The sequence below is a fragment of the Ursus maritimus genome, unplaced genomic scaffold (assembly GCF_017311325.1).
Source record: "Ursus maritimus isolate PB19 unplaced genomic scaffold, ASM1731132v1 scaffold_14, whole genome shotgun sequence".
Classification (NCBI taxonomy): Eukaryota; Metazoa; Chordata; class Mammalia; order Carnivora; family Ursidae; genus Ursus; species Ursus maritimus.
In genome coordinates, this window is record NW_024423786.1 from 59,626,096 (window position 1) to 59,645,105 (window position 19,010).

At 59.6% G+C, this 19,010-nt stretch overlaps 1 protein-coding gene across 1 annotated transcript in view; it reads right to left on the reverse strand.

Annotated features, from left to right (window-relative positions):
• MINK1 (misshapen like kinase 1) overlaps nt 1-17,755 on the reverse strand; it is a 43,034-nt gene extending 25,279 nt beyond the window's left edge. The window contains exon 1 of the mRNA XM_040628318.1: nt 17,489-17,755. Coding sequence (XP_040484252.1) covers nt 17,489-17,545 — 57 coding nt within the window. The 5' untranslated portion in view covers nt 17,546-17,755. The remainder of the gene's footprint in view (nt 1-17,488) is intronic.
• Between the last annotated feature and the right edge of the window lie 1,255 nt (nt 17,756-19,010).

A 19,010-nucleotide genomic window follows, 5' to 3' on the forward strand; every position in this document is an offset into this window, starting at 1 on the left:
GGGGGGGGGGAGTGGATGGGGCCGGCGCACGAAGGGGCAGGGGTCTCATCAGGTCACCTCTTCCTGACCCAGCAGAGACCAGGTGGCCTCCCCGCAGGAGGCAGCCCCGCCAGGGGAGCGGGTCTGGGCCGCTCGCACCATGCCCCCATGCCCATGACGACGGGGGGGGGGAGGGGCGGGGAGTGTGCCATCGCCCCGCTCCTCCCAGGGAAGCAGGCTCCAAGCCAAAGCATGTGGCACAGGACATGCTCCCGGTGAGGAAGGAAGCCCCCCAGGAGAGGGGCACCAACCCCCATCAGCTGCAGAAACCCCTTCCTTCATGTTCTCTGCTGTCCAGAACCGGCCCTGCCTCCCATGCTGGGGCTGCATCCGGCCCTCGCCCTCGGATTCCTGGGATCCTGGTTCCCCCGGAAGGGCTGGCCCTCAGTTGGCGGCTACGCGTGCTTTCGCTGCTCGGTGGGAACGGAGCGTGTGGGGGAAGGAGCAGAGCAGGCTCTGGGAGCGCAGGGGACGGAAGGAACCGGGAGAGGTTTATGTGCTGGGGGGAGGGACAGTTTTTGAGTCTCTCCTCCAGAAAGACACACACGTGACTGGGACTCGCACGCACAGAGAGGCAGAAACAGGTCCAGACATGCTACACGTGTGAACACAAATACCACTCTAATGGGAAAGCAGTCAGAGCAGCGAGGAGGCTCCCCGCGGGCGGATGGCGGCCTCAGGCAGGGCCGGCGGGGCTGGAGGGTCGGTGGGGCAGGCTGGCGGGGCGGGCTGGCGGGGCGGGCTGGCGCTCCCTCCAGACCCGAGGGGAGAGGGGAGCAGAGCGGGAGCTGGAGGGCGCTAGACGGAGCCGTGGGGGGAGGGGGGGAAGTGCAGGGGAAGTCAGCCCCAGGAGGGAGGGAAGGAGAGGGGGCCAGAGCACCAGCAGTGGGGCGGGTTCTAAAATGGCCACAGGCAAGGCAGGGGACAGATGGTCCCTTTCTGCGGCTGAGCTGGAGAAGTGGGGAAAGGGAAAAGAAAAAATAAATATCATCACAGTCAGAAATTTAAAAATAAACCCCAAACCCTAAAAGATAAACAGCTTGTGTCTGAGGTTCCACCTGCCTCCAGACTGTTCTGGGGGGGGAGGGGGCAGCCCCCAGGACAGCCCCTGCCCTCCACCGCCCAGCCACGCCCCTGCCCAGCAGAATCCCTTCTGTGGCCTCATGCTTGGGGACACCGCAGTGACACCATGTCATTTGCACCTCAGACCTGCAGGGAAGACAGGCAGGACTTGTCAGCTCATTTTACAGATAAGAAAACTGAGGCTCCAAGAACTTAAAGGTCTGCTGCAGCAGGGACTCATGAGCTCATGGCCAATCCAAGGGGCCTTCCTGTGGCCCACGCCATGCTGCCCCCGGCCCCCAGAGCTCTGCCCACCCCCAGAGATTTCATTTGCCATCTGCGGGCCCAAGAGCCTCTTCTTCAGGCTCAGATCTGACCGCCTTCCAGCTGACCTCCCAGGCCTGGCTCACCTGGAGCCTCGCCAGCCGCACCTCGGAATCATTAGTTTCTTGCTGGCGTGGAGGCGGAGGGGCCCTGCACACCCTTGGACTTCTCTGGGCTCTTCTAGTTTGCCACACCCTTGCTCCCGCTGCGCTCTGCACCTGCTGTTCACTCCTCCAAGCACACTGCTCCCTGCCCCGGCCCATCCTGCAGGATGCTTCCCTGACCACCGGCCACCTGCTCCCACAGGAGCCTACGGTGGCACAGTCATGTTCTTGTGATTAACTCCTTAACTGTCTCCCCTGCTAGACTGTTCTTAGGGGTCAGGGCCACATCCGAAACCTGTCTGTTGAAGGAATATAGAAATAAAAGAAAGCTGGTGTTCTCTGGAAAAGCCTTCCTTTCTCCCTAGTGCAGTCAATGGTTTCTAACACTAGTTTTGGGTTTACCTCCATTCTTCCCAAATAATCCATGAATATTCACTTAAAAGCAACGCACTAGGGCAGCTGCTAAAAGCGAACCCCTTTTTGTCCTGTGAATCGGCATCCCATAATTTATATGCATGGTAATTAGGTACCTCTAGAAAGTGGACTTTCTTGAAGCAATGAACTCCTATACAGTTGACAAAACCCAAACAAGAACATGATTCTTTTAAGTGGGCTCCACGCCCACCGTGGGGCTTGAACTCACGACCTTGAGATTAAGAGTTGCATGCTCACCTGAGCCAGCCAGGCGCCCCCCAAACAAAAACATTAATAAGGATCCAAAGACTGTGGGAAGCCAGCAGGCAAGAAGAGATCCAGGGCAAGCGTCCTGGAGGAGAAAGGAGAAGGAGGCAGGCAGAGGCTAGGCCGGGTGAGAGGCGCAGAAGGCCCCAACCCAGAAAACAGCTCCCAGGAGGGTGAGAGGTGCGGGAGGACAGGGACGCCGCAGCCCAGCGGGAGCCCGTGTAGCAGGCAGGGCTAGTGTGTACGCGTCCCTGAGCCCCGGAAGGCCTGGAACCGGTTCTGAGGCCTCCATGTGACGGGGGCAAACCAGCAAGTCACTTCACCTCTGAGAGCCTCTCCTTGTCTACCCAACCCCATCACAAGAATTCTTGCATGTGAAACGTTTTGAAAACCACTAAGTGCTACAAATTTGCACAGAATCATTACGAAGAGACCGCCTTCCAGAGAGCAAGGGCGAAGTGTGTCAAAAGGCGACTTATTAACACTGGTGGTGTCCCCGGGATTTAGGGTGAAGAGTGGTGAGGAGAGGAGAAACCAGATCAAAAGCAGAACTGAGGGGAGGACAGGTGGAACATGGGGGTGGGGCACAGATTGAGGGCCCTGGAGGCGGGGCTGAGAGGGGCTGGGAAGAGGGAGGAAGGTTGTCCCTGTGGAAGGAGGGGGAGGAAGAGGAGGAGGAGGAGGAAGAGGAGGAAGGGGAGGAAGGAGAAGGGGGAGGAGGAGAAAGAGATAGAAGAGGAAGAGAAAGGGGAGGAAGGAGGAGGGGGAGGAAGAGGAGGGGGAAGAGGAAGAGGGGGAGAGGTGGAGGGGAAAGAGATGGCAGAGGAGGAGGAGGGGGAAGAGGGGGAGAAGGAGGAGATGGCAGAGGAGGAAGGGAGGAGGGGGAAGAGGAGGGAGGGAGGAGGAGGGGAGGAAGGGGAAGGGGGAAGAAAGAGGAGGGGGAGGAGGGGAGGGGCAGGAGATGGCAGAGGAGGGGGGAAGAGGAGGGAAGGAGGAGGAAGGGAGAAGGGGGAAGGGGAAGGGGGAAGAAGGAGGAGAAGGAGGAGGGGAGGAGAGGAGATAGCAGGGGGGAAGAGGAGGGAAGGAGGAGGAAGGGAGGAGGAGGAAGAGGAGGAAGGGGAAGAAGAGGAAGAAGAGGAGAGGGGGGAAGAAGGAAGAGGGGCAGGAGGAAGAGGGGGAGGAGGAGGAAGGGGGGAGGAAGAGAGGGGGAGGAGATGGTGGAGGGGGAGGAGGGGAAGGGGAGGAAGAGGCAGAGGCAGCAGGGGCAGCGGGGGCGGGAGGGGACCGCAAGCCCATTCAGCCTGGCAGACGGAGCTCTCTCGGAGGAGGACAGCACTAATCAGGGGCTGGATAATAATAAGGCTTCTCACGGCTGGTTTTTGACTGTAGCACAAACAAATCATTATACCTCATTGCCAACCTCCTCCTGGGGGAGTCAGGTGTCCGCAGATCCCAGGGAAGGGACAAGGAGACCTGTGGCCTGTCTCTCCCCTCACTGCTTCTAATTCCGGGGCTGGGGGTGGCACCCAGCTGGCTCAGCGGCAGAGCCACTCTTGAATCTCGGGCTCATGAGTTCGAGCCCCACACTGGGTAGAGAGAGAACTTTTAAAACATAATAACAAATAAATAATTTCAGACGGGAGGGCAACCAGGTGTGGTGAGGGGGGCCCTGGGGAGGGAACCGCCATGAGGGACAGGGGGGCATAGAAGGAGCCCGCGGGAAGGGCAGGAAGGGCAGAGGGCACAGGAGCTGAGTCAGGCAGCAGGGCAGGTGGAGGGCGAGGCCGGCAGGGAGGGGGAGGACTGTCTGAATCACAGACCGAGAAAGGCAGACCGGGGCTGTTCTTCAAAGGGCGGAGACCAGACCTTCATGGGCCCCACCAAGGGCCAACTCAGAGTGAACGACACAGCCGCAGGGAGGCAGATGACAGATGACACAGGAGAACTTCCTGCCCAGCAGGACGGAGCCAACAGGCTGCCCAACTTTTCCCGTGTCTCCTGGGGAACCTTCCCTGGCCGCGTTCCCGCGGTGCTGGGGCCTAGTGAACCAGTTCACACATTCGGTCAGCCAACACCGAGCGCCTGCTGGAGACCAACCACGGTGACGCACAGAGCGGCGCGCTCCTTCGCGGAGCTTGTGGGAAGCAGCCCTTCTGGAAGGACTAAGGCGAGGTCCCAGAGGCACAAGGAGCCAGGAAAGGCCTGCTGGGGGTACGGAAGACCCCAGACTCTGGGGCAGGAAAGCCTTCAATCTCTCGGCCCGGGGGAGCCCGGCAGCCACAGCCCCCAGGCTGGAGTCCAGAACCGAGCCTTTCACTAAGTACTCCGCAGCTTTCTGAACCAAGGTCCTGGGTCTCACATCCTAACAAAGCCAGGCGTCCCCCTCAGGGCGGCCAGGGTGAGGCCCAGTGCTGCCTCTGGGTGGGCCCCGACCTTCCACATGGAGGGCAGGGCGCAGGCCTCCTGACTCAGGGGCAGGACAGACAGGAGTTTCTCGTTCAGACACTAGATTGTGAAGCTGGTCTCTCTTCCAGGGAAGCAGGAGGCCTTTCAGGGAATGGTGGAAGGCTCTAGGGCAGGGAAAGGGAAGCCAGCCATGCTCCCACCTGGGGGCTCGGTGACTCACCCACCCACAGCCTAGTCTCTTTCCCAAACACCACGCCCAGGAGGACAGGCATGCCCACAGACCCCAGGAGACGCCCCTTCTGGGCCTTTCTCTCACAAGCACAATCAGGCCGCTCCCACCTCCAGCGAGCAGTCACCCACACGTCACCGACACTTCTGCTGAACCGTCACAGCAGCCCCATGAGATGGGCCTTCCAGGCCTCATTTGACAAAAAGGAGGCCTGGGGGTAGTCATGACCTTGCCAACGGTCACCCAGTAAGTGCTGGCACGAGGATGTGAATCCCACTCTGTCTCCAAGGCCTGTGCTCTTAGGGGCGAGTGACGACAGGGAAGGCCCATTAGTCCAGGCTCGGCCCAGCTCCCCAGGTCGGTTCTCACCTGGTCTGGCCGCTCTGCCCCCGGGCACTAGCAGACTCGGGAAACGGTCCTGGAGGGCACGCACACGGAGGTCCGTGCTTCAGAGAGGCCTGGAGACCTTCTGCTGAGCCTTCCCTTTATTTCGTGTCCTTCCCAGATACCCAACTGCAAGCCCGCACCCCAACTTGGCCCCCTGAGGTCTCTACGGTGGTGCTGGTGTTCCCCAGACAAGCTGGGACGAGGCCGTCCCGCCCTGGCCAGCCCCCGGCCCAGGCCCGTTTCCCTCAACTCCCTCCAGCCCAGCTTCACACGCACACTCGCCACCCGGTAAGCGTGCCTCTCCTCACGCGCAGCACACAGCAAATCACGCATCTCACGCGCTCGTGTGTTTACAGCGCTGAGAACAAACAGCACGCCGGCTAGGAGGCACCGAAGCCTTCTAGGAAGGAGGAGAGGAAAGAAGGGAGGACGGACCCTGGGGATTGTGCGGTCCAGAAGCCCTGGGAGCGGCTCCGCATCAGATCTCCTGGATGCACGGCACCGCCCCCTGGGCCAGGCCGGGGCGCTCGAAGGGTAGGAGAGCTACCAGGTGACTCCCACGGAGCCTGATTAAGAGCCACTGTCCCCATCCCCTCACTGTGCAAGCGAGGAAACCAAGTCCCAGAGAGACGACACGCATCCCAGACACAAGAGCGGGACCTGCAGCTAGAACTGGGTCCCCCGGCTCCTGACGCCGCGCTCGCTGCGGGTGTCGGGACGCCTCAGCCCCATGGGCCCCGTGTGCTCAGGCCTTCCAAGAGAGCTCTCCGGAGACGTCACCTCGACCCCATCTGAGGTCAAGAGGCCAGCGCAGCAGCAGGAGCACCCTCGCCGCCTTGCGAGACACGCCTGGTCTGCAGAGAGCGCCCCTCGGGCCCCAGGCTGGCCTCGCGGGAGCCCCGGGCTGCAGGGGTTGGGCAGCGCGGCAGCTGGGAGTCCGATCCCCGACCTCCCGCGGGCCCCTCTACAAACGTAAGATGGCCTGCGCGTGCTCTGCCCTCCACACAGGCGCTGACGGCGTTAGACCGGCGGTGACGACCGGACCCAGGCCGCGCATGAGGCCGGACCACAGGGTGACACGCAAGCCAGGCAGTCCTTCTCGGGGTGAGTGAGCCGAGCAAGCTCATTCTGACGTTGAGCACCGTCGGGTAAAGTGGGCTCATCCAAGGAAAGCCACCAAACGCCATTGACACCTGGCTCAGGGTAAGGGAACCGTAGGCTTCTGAGGGTTGAGGGGAGAAGAGCCTGGAAGCCGAGGTGAGTTGTGCAGCGTCCTCTAGGCTGGGCACAGAGACAAAGTCCTCTGGCTTTGGGATCCAACACAAACACTGGGGACCTGGGCACAAAGCCCTGAACAGCGGACCCGAAGTCACCATGACCAAGCCACTGGCTTGGAGGCCCCTGTGGCCTGGACTCCGACCTGTAAGGCAGGCCTCTTGGCGATGCGGGGCTCTCCTGCCCTCCTCTGTCCTGGGTGACTCCAGTCCCAAGCGTCTGCTGCCTTTTCCCTCTTTCCCACTGAAGGGCAATGAAGAAATGGCAAATGGTGTGGCCAAAGGAAGGCCAGGAGGCCGGGCAGGCCCCTGTATTGACCACCTCCATCCTAAGAAAGCCAACTCAACTCCAGGTCACGCTCCGGGTCCGTCCAGGGCTGCGGGCACCCGGACGCAGCCCGACCCGGCTCCACACCCTACAGGCCTGGAGGCCCAGGTTTCCCCAAATCATCTTTAGCAGCTCACCACGCCCTCCCCCCATAAGTATTTAGGCCTTTCCGGTGGCCCTTCGTCCCACAGGAGAGACGCATCAGGGCGCACTACCTGCCGTCCGACAGTGAGAACCTCCCTCCTTGACAGGATGTTGTCCGTGTCCGAGCTTTCGGCACCTAGAATGGTTCCTATCAACACACAAATAGGCATTTGCTGAAGAGAGCTTCAAGCCAGAGCCGTACCCCTGGCCACCCTCGGGAACAGGGGACAGCGCTCTCCCCGGGGTCCACGGCACTCATCAAAGGGCGGGTTTTTTCTGCTTCTAGGGGCCTGTGTCCCTCATGCACCAGTGCAGAAATGCTACCTTTTGTGACCCTCGTCCCCCAAATGACCTTTCCAACTCACTCTAGTGGGCCCGCCGGCCCCCGGGATGAGACGTCAGAGCTGAGATGAGCGCGATGGTGAACACGATGGTGAACACAGGCACAACAGAACCAGACACGGGAGGTGGCCGAGAACCCCCTTAGATTCTCTTTCGCGGCCTGGGCCCTTCATTTAAAATCCCCCTCAGAGCCGGGCCGGGATCCCGAGCGGGGGCGGGGGGGTGTGCGCGTTCAGAGCGACTTCTGGGACGACAGGTCACCTCACCCGGCTCCACAAGCGTTAAGCGTCTGCTCTGTCAGGGCCTCCTCCACTCGCTCGCTCAGCTCCGCACACACAAAACAGAGCAGGGGAGCAGGTGGCGAGCGGCGGGTCCCAGGGCTGGGGTGCCAGGACTGGACTGCAAGCTTCCTACGGACAGAGCTTCGTCTGGGATGGTCGCACAACAATGTGAGGGTACTTAGTGCCCTTGCTCGAAACCCTAACTTGGCTAAGATGGTAAAATTTTATGTATATGTAACTACGGTAAAAAAAAAAAAACAACACATTTTTTTTAAAGGGAGGAGTGAGTGAGACAGTCTTCCTCGCTTCCTGCCGAAGAACAGGTCTCTTTTCTGAATCATTCAACTTTCTTCCAAACGAAATCGTCTGGATTCTTTTTTTTTAAAGATGTATTTATTTAATATATATAGGGAGAGAGCAGAGTGTTTGCAGGAGAACGAGCACGCGGTCCAGGGGCAGAGGGAGAGAGGGAGAAAATCCCAAGCAGGCTCCATGCTCAGCATGGAGCCCGACGTGGGGCTTGACCTCACGACCCCGAGATCACAACCTGAGTCGAATAAAATCAAGAGTCAGACACTCAACCGACTCAGCCACCCGGCGCCCCAATCTTCTGGATTCTTGTGCATATCTTTCCCTGCTGCCATCAGAGTGCTCTGCCCAGAAGCCCATCGCCCCGAAATCTCTATCCATCCTGGGCACAGGCCCCATGAAGTTTCGGATTCCTGGCCCGGGCCCACCAATGCCAACCCACCTGCAGTCCTCAAAGACCCAGGCTAACGACTCAGTCCCTCTTCTCAAAACATGTCCCACGTTTCTGAATAAAGCCTGTCCTCTACCAAGACCCAGATCCGGACCGTGGGCTCCTCAAGGGCAGGAACCACGTCTCACACAGGCTGTCTCCAATCTACAAGGCAGGCCACACTCCCAAAGTCCCCAGATAACGCGAGCACAGAAACACGGACAGTGGCACATCCCTGCGCGAGCCCCCACAGCCTGCCCACCACAGGCACACATTCACAGCGGAAGCAAGGAGAAAACCACGCTGCTCGGAGCACACGGTCTAGGACGGGAGCCACGCCGTGCCCTCTCCTCCGCACGCACACGCCCTGCCCCCTGGAGCAGGCCAGCCGCACGGGCGCCGACACGCTCAGGCTGTGCAGTGAGTCAGACCTGAGTCTGACTCCAAGAGCTGCCACGTCCTGGCTGTCCAACCCCAGACGAGGCCCTGGGACTCCCCACGTTCTGTGAGCCTTGGTGTGTCCACCCTGGAAGGGAGATGGCTGCTCTGAAGGGCTATGGGGAGGGCTGGCGAGGTTATATAAGCACAGAGCCCACCGCAGAGTTAGTGTTCTTACCGTTCTCATTCCAACCCCAAACCCCTCCTGTGATGAACCCATATTAAAATAGAAACGACTTGGATCAGAACTGACGGAAGAGAAAAGGGGCTCGCTGGCAGTCTAAAGGACAAAGGAACGACAAACCGCGAGGCCACGTGCTGCCTGCCTGTACCCCCAACCCGGTGTTGTTCAACACGTGGGCCCTGTGGGCCCGAGGTGGTTTCCAGAGGGAAGGACCTTGTTCAGGTCAGAGCACTGCGGCGCCTCCACACCCTGGCGAGACGAGACCAGGAGCCCGCCAAGCTCTGTTCCCGTAAGCCACGTCGAGGCAGCGAGAAGTGGATGGCAGCCCTGTCCCCGGGCTTCCCCTGCTTGTCCCCATCGCTGCTCTATCCCCCGCCCCTCGCCCACCTCCAAAGCGTACCAGGGGCAAGGTGCCTTCCTCCCTGTGCGATCTGAGTCATGGCGCTCACTCACCGCCCCTCTGCCTTCCAGGGGCCAGCCCGAGAGTACAAAGACCCGAGAGGAAGGACGAGTGTGCTAGCCTCCTCTCCGACCCCGTGGGCGCACCTGCTTCTGCCTGCTGACGCTTGGGCTGTGGGGTGCGCCTGCCTCTTTTCCTGAAGACTCCTTCCCGAGCCACTCAGAATTAAAGACCAAGTACTACACGCTTCAGCCACCTTCTCACAAATGTGCCTTGAAAGAAAGAGTGGGTGGGTGGTAAAGAGAGAACATGAAATCGTCTTCCTTCCAGTCTGGCTTGGAGCCTGCCCACTTTACCTTCGGAGGTGTGCCGGCAAACACAGAAAAGCTGTCGGGACAGACAGGTGCCATGCGCCAAACCCCTGTACAGCCTGCATTCCTCTCCCCACCCAGAGCTCGGGACAGGAGGGGACTTTGAGGGAGGAACCTGTCCCGGTCCTTCACCTGGCCCTTCCCAAGCCAACGCCAGGCCCGCAAGAGGCACCGCCGGCAGCCTGGGTGGAAAAGCAATTCCTCCCTGTGCCTCCCACACGCAGGGCGCGAACGTCCCCGGTCCCCATGTAGACACAGTGACAGTTACACCTCCCTCCCCAGCGTTCCCAGACGCCCTTGGAGGGAGGGCGGCACCGCCCTGGCCGAGGACCACTGAGTGAGGAACCAGTGCAGGATACGTGGGGCTGCTCTGCGGCCTGTAGATCAAATCTAGAGGGAAAGGGCCGGTCCCAGCAATGCTCGGAGCCGAATCTCCCGCTCGGCGGGTGATTACTGAACCCCGTGCTCAGCTTTCCTGGAGGCACTGTGAGGGTAGCAGGAAGGAAGGGTCATGGTCCCTAGACCTAAGGAAGTGGGGGCACAGACAAGACCATAAAACAATACGGGGTATGAGGCAGGACGTATTCAGATGCTGAATTACAGGGTCTGTGAGGAGGAGGAGGGGGCTGACGAGGGAGGGCGGGCACAGTCAGGACAGGCTTCCCGCAGAAAGCAGAAATTGAGGTGGCTTGAAGGTGGCGGCCTTCTCTTCCCACAATCTGTCCCTGTAAGGCTCGCTGTTCACAGAAAACTCCTCAAACCCGTGCTTCTGGGAGCAGTTCAGCAACGCAAGCCCCTCCGATCCTCTCCAATCCTCTCGTCAAACGGTTCCCGGTGGAGGAAGGCACGAGGATCCCCCCTCTCCCCCAGAAGGCCAGCCCCACTCAGTCCTGCTCTCAGGAGGCCTTCTCGTCCCACAGGCCAGGAGGCAGAGCTCCTTCCTTGCAGCCCAGACTCCAGATGCGGGGGGCTCTGGGTGCAGGGGACTCCGGGGTGCTGGGGACTCTGGGGTACTGGGGACTCCGGGGTGCTGGGGTCTCAGGGTGCTGGGGTCTCACGGTGCTGGGGGCTTGGGGAATCGGGGGCTCCGGGTACAGGGGACTCCGGGGTGCCAGGGGCTCCGGGTATTGGGGCCTCGGGGTGCAGGGGGCTCCGGGTGCCGGGGTGTTGGGGGCTCCAGGGTGCCAGGGGCTCGGGTTGCAGGGGGCTCCGGGGTGGGCCCTGCAGACTCTCCTGCCATGGGGACACGTACTTCCCAGCTTAGTCTAAGGTCTAATCACCTCTGCTGTCCAAGGCCTTCTGGCCTCCTCCCTTGCCAGCCACCCCATGCTTCCTAGGCAGAGCCCCCTCCTTATAGTCCTCCATTCATCCCTCTCTGGCCGCTACGGCTCCTCCCACAGGCTGTGCCACCAACCACTCTCTCTACGGCCCGCCACCAAAGCTTCTGGCGTCTGTCTCCTCTAAGAAGACCAAGACTGTGGCTTCCCCAGCCCTGCTTCATTTAAAACGTGCAAAACCAGGAACAGTCCCCCTGCACACCCCACTCATGCTTTACTTGCACACAATGTAAATTGAGACTCTCGTCTATTTATAGACGGCATCTACCTAAACGCTGGGAAGAAGCCCACTTCCCGCAGACCGTGAGAGCAAGAGTCGGGCCCAGGGCCCGGCCCACCTGTGCTTATTTCTGGGAGACGTACCCACCTCCCAAGCCCAGCCAGAGCTCAGGCTCACAGCCACTGACACCCCCCCCCCAGGTGACTGTGTGAGCAGATGGGAATGTGGAGTAGCCGCACGGCAGTAACCATCTCACCGTGTCCACGTACGAACACATCACGCCGCGCACACCTCTATCACAGACCTAAAATAACGTGTCCGGTGATAACCCTTGTCCTTCATGCACCTGGGCCAGACCACGGCACACTCACCCACCCTCTGCAGAGCGACGCGTGGCTCACAGGGACCCCGTCCTGAGACCCTCCCCCCAATAAGTAAACACGAGGGTCCTTGAGTCATACGCCCTCCCAGGTACATTCCCTTACCCTTGAAATCAAACTCGTTTGTTCCTCCCACAGGAAGGTTCAGAAGAAATCCTTTTGGACGGTAAGCCTGGAGCTCCCCCCCCATCCTCAGGCCCCAGGCGCCTGGCTGTTGACTAAACGCTCCGCCCTAAGCACGGCCCCGTTCCCAGGTCTCCCCGCTCTGGCCATCACCACGCGCTACCCGCTGGTTCTCCTCCAGCTGTTCTTTCTGTGGCAATGCCAGCTCGGTGTTCGGACATGTCATCTGTTTCTCTCCATTGACCCACCAAATATTTTCGTCTATAAAAAGGAAGAATGACCCTAGTTACACACACTCCTGACATACGCAAGTTTTCTGCCGTCGCCTTTATCACAATTTGCAATTACATACGTAGCCGCACACATATATATGTCTGATTGTTTTGTTAATGTCTCTCCCCACTCCTAGACTGCAGGAAAACCCAGTCTATCTCGTTCATCAGTGTGCCCTCTGTGCCTAGTTCCAGATCTTTCTGCAAACAAAACAGGAAGCCTAGCCACAGTTAACAAGCACAACCTCAGGCCGTCTGGCCGCTGGACTGCAATCTCCAGGGGCTCCTTGGGTCACTGTAATTCCATCCCTTTCCTCTCTCCTCCGTGTACCATTCCTCACCCTTAGAAAGAACAGAAAGCCTCAAGTACCTTCTCAGTTAGCCTCTGGAGGAGCTTCCCGTGGATGGAAGAATCCCAGACGCAAGTCAAGGGCGGGCTGGTTAGGAGGAGAATGGCAGGAAGAAGGGGAGAGGGGAGAGAATGAACGTGGGTGTGGCCAGGGCCCACGTCTGCTACCAAGGAAGGTTTCTATCTCCCTATGTTCTGTGGGCATTCGGGAAACGTTTTGAAAGGTGACTTATTAACCTGACTTTTTGTTCTATTTCTGCAACCTAGGAAAGACGGAGGGAGTCGGGGGTGTGGAGCGGATGCTCAGGGAGGAGAAAGGACTGGGGATCGGATTTCGAGATGACTGAAGACGGGACAACAGAAAATCGGCATAATTCACGGGAATCAGACTCAATAAAAAGTTCCCGACCTTGAGGATTCCGAGATATTGAGGAGAGCAGCAACAGCTAAGGGGGGGCCTGACGCGGCGCCTGGATGGCTCAGTCGGTTAGGCGTCTGACTCCTGATTTTGGTTCAGGTCATCGTATCATGGGTTGTGGGATGGAGCCCCGAGTCGGACTCCATGCTCAGTGGGGGGTCTGCTGGAAGATTCTCTCCCTCTGCTCCCCCACCTCTCTAAAATAAATCAATCTTAAAAAAAAAGAAGAAGAAAAAAGAAAGACCAACCCTGAGCTTGCAAAATCATGTGTTCGATGGACGAGGCAGAGCTCTCATGCCACAGGTTCGTGTAGTTCTGAGCCTGACGTGACACCCTTCCCACAGCACCAGAACCTGCTTTTCAAAGCAGCTGCCTGCCAGGGGCGGGTGACCAACACAGGAAGGGATGTCCTCCATCACTTCATCCGGCTCAACTCTGTCTGGAGCCAGCAAGATTAGTCAGGCCGACTCTCGGAAGGCTTCTGGAGATGCTCTCCCAGGCCTGTTCTGTGTTTCTGGTTGAGAGGTGACCTCCACATTCCTCACTTAGAGACCAAGGCCCGAGTACGAGCTTGTAAAGAGTGGCTGCATACTTCCTGCCATCTTGTCCCAAAATAACAGGGGAGGACACTGCATAGCCAAACTGTGCGAGGCACGCCGTCCAAAGTCGAAGGAACGGAGGCCAGGTTTGACATTAGGATTTCACACAGCACAGTGTTTGCGGAGCTCCTGGGGCCAGCGTGAGGGGTGGGCCAGCCGGCTCTCTTGCTGACCCTCTTCCTGCTGTCTTCACTGTCGAAACCCCACTGTTCCACACACCGTCCCCTCCACCTATCCCTAAGGGCCACAGCAATCTGTTCCGTCCGACAGCAGAGAGGGTGGGGCTCTCTCCCCTGGTGTGGGGGGAAGGCCGAACAGCTGGCTCTAGCAAAGTTCTCTGTAACCTTCCTTCCATCGTTCTGCCACAGCAGCCCCGCGCTTCATTGCCCCCCCGCTACAGCCCCACCTCCCCTCTGCAGTTCTCTGGGGGAAAAGTCACTACCTGATGCCATTCTTTCTGCTGCAGGAGGTCAGGCTTTGCGCTGCCCCACCTGAGGCAGGTGCCATCCACACCTGGACAGTGAGCGCATCCGAACACACTGGCCGTCCACGGCGCTCAGGGCCCGAGCTGCCAGTTTTCCCAGTGGTGCTGGCCCCACAGCCTCATGGGGACAGAAGAGAGGGGAAGAGGCTTCACCATGTCTGTCTGCACAACTACCCTGCAACAAGTCCCTCCTGACTGGGCGCCCTGATATTACTTCAACATGGCGACACCGAGCACAGCTCCACGGTTTCAAGGGCACTGCAGCCTAAGACTTCCAGCTGCTCGGACAGTAAAGAGAAGCTGTTTGATTTATGAAGTGGGTCAACCGAAAGGAGCGAAGGGAAAGGAAAGAGGTCAGCCTGGGGTCGGCTCCCTCCTTGTCCCATCCGGTTTACTGATACTTAGCCTTTGTGGGAAGCCAAGAGCCACAAGTCAGAAGATTCTTCTGGAACGTCACCAAGTTGGGACAGAGAGAAGGTCTGAAACAAGAGGCCCACATTTTCTCTTGGATGGTCCTAAGTTTACTTTCAGGGCATCACACTCAGACGGAGGCTTCCAGAACTCTGTTTACCACCAGACAAGATCTGATTCCAAAAACAACTCAGAAGAGATAGTCTCAACTGTGTGTCTGTAGAAGAGGGGCAAGAGGACGCCTAACGAGCAGGGCATTTACTGGATGCTCTCTCTGAGCAAGCGTTGTGCTGAGAGCGCTCACTTGTCATAACACGCGTTTTTCAACACACGTTGAGCCCCGTCATGTGCAAAACACCGACACGGACGCCGGCACGCAAAAATGAGCCGAACAGTCAAGATCCTAGCTTCCACTGAAGTCACATTTTCGTCGAGGTTGATAAAAACAAATATATCTGTCGGCTAGTGACAAACACGATGAAGTAAGAGCATGCAGACTAAGGGACTGCTGTATAAAACTTCCACAGAAACCAAGCGGGGGAAGCGGTGCTATTGCAGGTGCAGCTGCGCTGGAAGGCGTCTCTGATTGCCATCTGATGACACGAGCAGCAGAACGGCCCCATGTGCCGGCCACCGGACCGACCACTCCACTTGGTGAGTCCGCAGCCAACTCCCCGTTACTCTCCCCACACAGAGCCGGGAGCAAGGGCTCTCCGCAGAATCTGACAAGGTTACACAGTGAGAAAGCCGGGACTTGAACTCAGGAGTCCACAGCCCCCGCTACTGGGCTGCAGTAGAAATGGAACCTCAGAGGTCAAGTGCGCCTGGGGTTACAAAGCGCAGGCCCTCTGGCCTTTCCGCATGAGGCTAGGAGCTGAGTGCCGTTCAGTCTGGCCCCCTAACCAAGTATTCCTCTCATCACCAGCTGAAAGCCAAACCCTCTCTTGAACCAAGGAGAAAGACAATGTGGGCTCTACAAGGCCAGCTAATAAGTGAACATGTTCCTCTCTCAAACCCCCGCCCCCAGGCCCCCGACACAAGATGCTGTAGGAGAGGGGAAACAGGCTTTGCTGCTAATTCCCCAGGCTGCCGGTTCCCACTGGAGAAGAGACAGGCACAGAACAGGAGATGTCACTCCACAGGGCCACAGCTGCTCTGCAGGTGGAGCGGAGGGAACAGGCACCCGGAAAAGGTCAGCAGCAAGGAGAAAGGAGGCCCTCTGTAGCCCCGTTTCAAAGAAAGCACAGCCCTCCCTCCTGCCCTGCAGTAGAGGGGTGGAGGTAGTGGCGGGGTGAGGAGAAAGGGAGTGCTTCCCTGAGAAGCAGGAGGCAGGAAAGACAGAAGCCCTGGGAGCAGGTCCCAGGCCTCTCTTGAATGGAGGGAGAGGAGAATGAGGCAGGAGGCTAACACTGCTTCTAGCAGAGAAGTCCAGAAAGGAAATACCACAGCCAAGGTCAGAGGGTGTTTGCAGAATTGCTGGAAATCCCAGGCTGGGGAGTCCAGGCGAGAGTGGAGGATTCAAGGAAAAGAGAAGCCCGAGCAGAGTTCCACAGGGTTTCAGCCAAAGGTCACGGTTTGGACCCTCCCGTTTTTTTTATTGTATATCAGCCACCAGAACCACAGGGACCTGTGGCCAGGGTTAATCAACAACCAAGGTGGGAAGGGAAGATGCGGGTTCACACCAGAGCAGAGCATATTAAGGGGAGCTGGGAATTCCTCTACCACCAACACACACACACACAGAATGAAATTCAATGCTGAGTCTCCCTCCGCAGCAACTTATCACCTTATCTCCAGCAAGCCAGGTCTCCTAGCCCAACACTGCACCAAACAAATTATGACCTGAATGGCAAGAAAAACTGTGTCACCTAGAGAAACCCAATTAACGACATGACTCTGCTCTCCTCAATTCCCCTCTCCCCCTCCAGGCGTATCCGGGGCACCTGTGTGGCTGACCGCCTTTTCCCACTACTGGCCCTGTTCCCTGGCGAACTCCGAAGCCAGACCATTGAAACAGGGGCCTGCGGAGAAGCCAACCCAGAGACGGGAAATCCTGCTGTCCCCCACCCCCTGGCCTGTTGAGGAAGCCCGGAGGACGCAGCATAACACGGCACCTGGGTGGACAGTCTGTGGAGCGTTCACCTTGAAATCACGAAGTCGCCCCTTAAGCGGGAGCACCTTGCTGAAGAACACAAACGCTCCTGAGAGCTCCCAAACGAGGGCGTGCACGTGCCCCAGAAGGGTCAATAAACAGGTATTTCGAAGAAATTCCTGCTGTGGTTGCTTCCGCTGATCCCCTTTCCTAAGGAGCCCCTCCCCTGAGAGATCTCCATCACCTTCTCCCCCCCCCACCCTTCTGCAACCTCCCCACCGACCACATGTTCTGTGTGAGTCCATACACATAAACATCCTCTCCGTGGCCCGTGCCAGGGCTTCGGGAGAGAACCAGCGCCCCCCCTCCCCTCGTCTCCGCTCCAGCCCCACACCGCTGCAGAGTTGGTCGTGCACTAGGCAGGGACCCTGAGACCGGAAATGCCTGGTTCTGGACTGCTGCACGTGAAACACGAGAGGAGGCAGAGGGAGAGCTGAGCACGGGGACCAGGGCGACCGCAGGAGACGCGGGGTACAGAGGGGAAGGCTGAAATTCCGGCCAGGGGAGAGGTGCAATCCAGGGGTGGGCGAGGAGGGGGAGGCTGTCAAGGCAGTGGCAAAGTCAAAATCCGAGGCGCCGAGAGAGAGGAGAGGAGGAGGAGGAAGAGGAGGAGGAGGAAGGAGACACGAGTAAGGGCAAGGCTGGAAAGAGGCCGGGAGGGAGGGCCGGGGCCAGGGAGAGGCACGGGCGGCGATACTCTGCAGGTGGCGGGGCTGGGGGAGCGGGGTGGGGGAAGGGGGTCCGGGGCCCGCGTGCAGGCAGAGGTGGCAGGGGAGTGTGGGGGCGGGGCAGCACAGGGCGGGGACCGACCTGGCTCCCGGAATCTGCAGCGCGTGCACGGGGAAGGGGAGCCGAGGGCGGGGGCCCCGCAGCGGCCAGCGCCGGGGCGAGGGGCGGGGGACGCCGGGGCCGGAGGAAGGGCGCCCGGGGGGCACTTGAGGCGGGCGTCCGCTCCGCTCCCCGGCGACGGGGGGCAGGAACCGGGGCGAGGCTGGGGGCGGCGCGCTCACCCGCAGGGCGGACAGGTCGATGTCGTCCAGGCTGCGGGCGGGGGCTGGGTCGCCCATGGCCTCCGCGGGCAGCCGGGCCCCGGGGCCGCTCACGCTCCGGCTCGGTTATTCCGCTGCCGCCGTCGCCGCTTCTCCCCCATCGGGGGATCCCGGGGGCGGACTCCGCCGCGCCTCCCCCGGAGGACGCGGAGGGGGAGGGCCGGCGGGAGGACCGACCCACCGACTGACAGGAGCTAGCGCCCGGAGCCCGCAACCCGAGCCTCCCGACTCTCCTGCGCAGGCGCGGAGTGGCCGCGCGCCGGGAGGGGGGACGAGGGAACGTGACGCGAGCGCGCCGGGTTCCCCTCCCCCTAGGCGCCGACACCTGCGCGCAGGCGCAGGAGAGAGAGCGAGAGCGAAAGGCGCGCGCGAGGACCGAGCGACCGCGCGAGCCTGGCGAGCAGAAGTGGGCGGTGGCCGGGCGGCCGCGGAGCGCGCCCACCGGCCGGCGCGCGTGCGCACACGCGTTTCCTTCCCTTCCCCTGTGTTTTGCCCTTTCTCTCCCCCATTTCCTTCTTCGCTCTCCTTTGACGCTTTTCCTTCCCTTTTCCTCCTCTTTCGTGTGCCCAGCTGCCAATCAAGCCACCCACCTCTATTTGCGGGGGAAGGGGGGAGGGACTCAACCCCCCTATTACTAGGGGGGTTGTTATGGTAACTCCCCACGCGAGGGCTGGGTGGCCTCTAGATAGGATGGGCTGTCCACCCACCTAATTGCCATGGCAACAGTGGAGCCGCCGAGGGAGGGGCCTGGGGTGAGAATTTGGCTAGAGAAACCACGTGGGAGTTGGGAGGGGGCGCCGGGTGCTTGGAGAGTACCCTTTACCCCCTTCCCTGGCTGGAGTGGGGAGTGTTGAGGAGGGGTCTGGGGATCTCGGGACGGGGAATCCTCCCCGCACACCTTTGTCCCTGCACAAAGGAGCTGTTTCAACAGTTATTCATTGACCGATCACTGGAGCCGCGTGGGGGGGCAGGGGTGGCAGGGAGAGGCGGAGGAGAGGTGGAGGGACCTGTGTCCAACCTCTCCAGATCTTGCTTGGGTCACCTTAGGTCTAGTGTGGGCCCAGCAACCCCAGCCGTTAGCCTCACTGGAGGCTGGGTGAGGCTATGAAAAGAACCAGGAGTCATGTTCTGCCAGTGTCTGCTGTGTGACCTTGAGCAAGTTGCTTTGCTTCTCTGGGCTTTTCTTTCCCTGCGAAGTTGAGAAAGAAGGCTGTTTGCTCCCCGAGATCACTTCCAGCAATATTGTCTCTGAAAGAGCCCACCACCCGTCTTAATGCAAACATCACTTAGGAGAGTTTGAATGAAAAGTCCTTGGAAAGGGGTTAACATCCTCGTTTCTAGACCTTTCTCTGTAGCACATTTGGATGCACGTCCAGTTTTGCTCCCCTCCCGTCCTGTTTGCCTTGTCATTGTCCTTGTCCACGCCACAATCACCACTTATCTTCATTCCTCTTTATCAGCCACCTGCTTGGTCTCCCTGCCT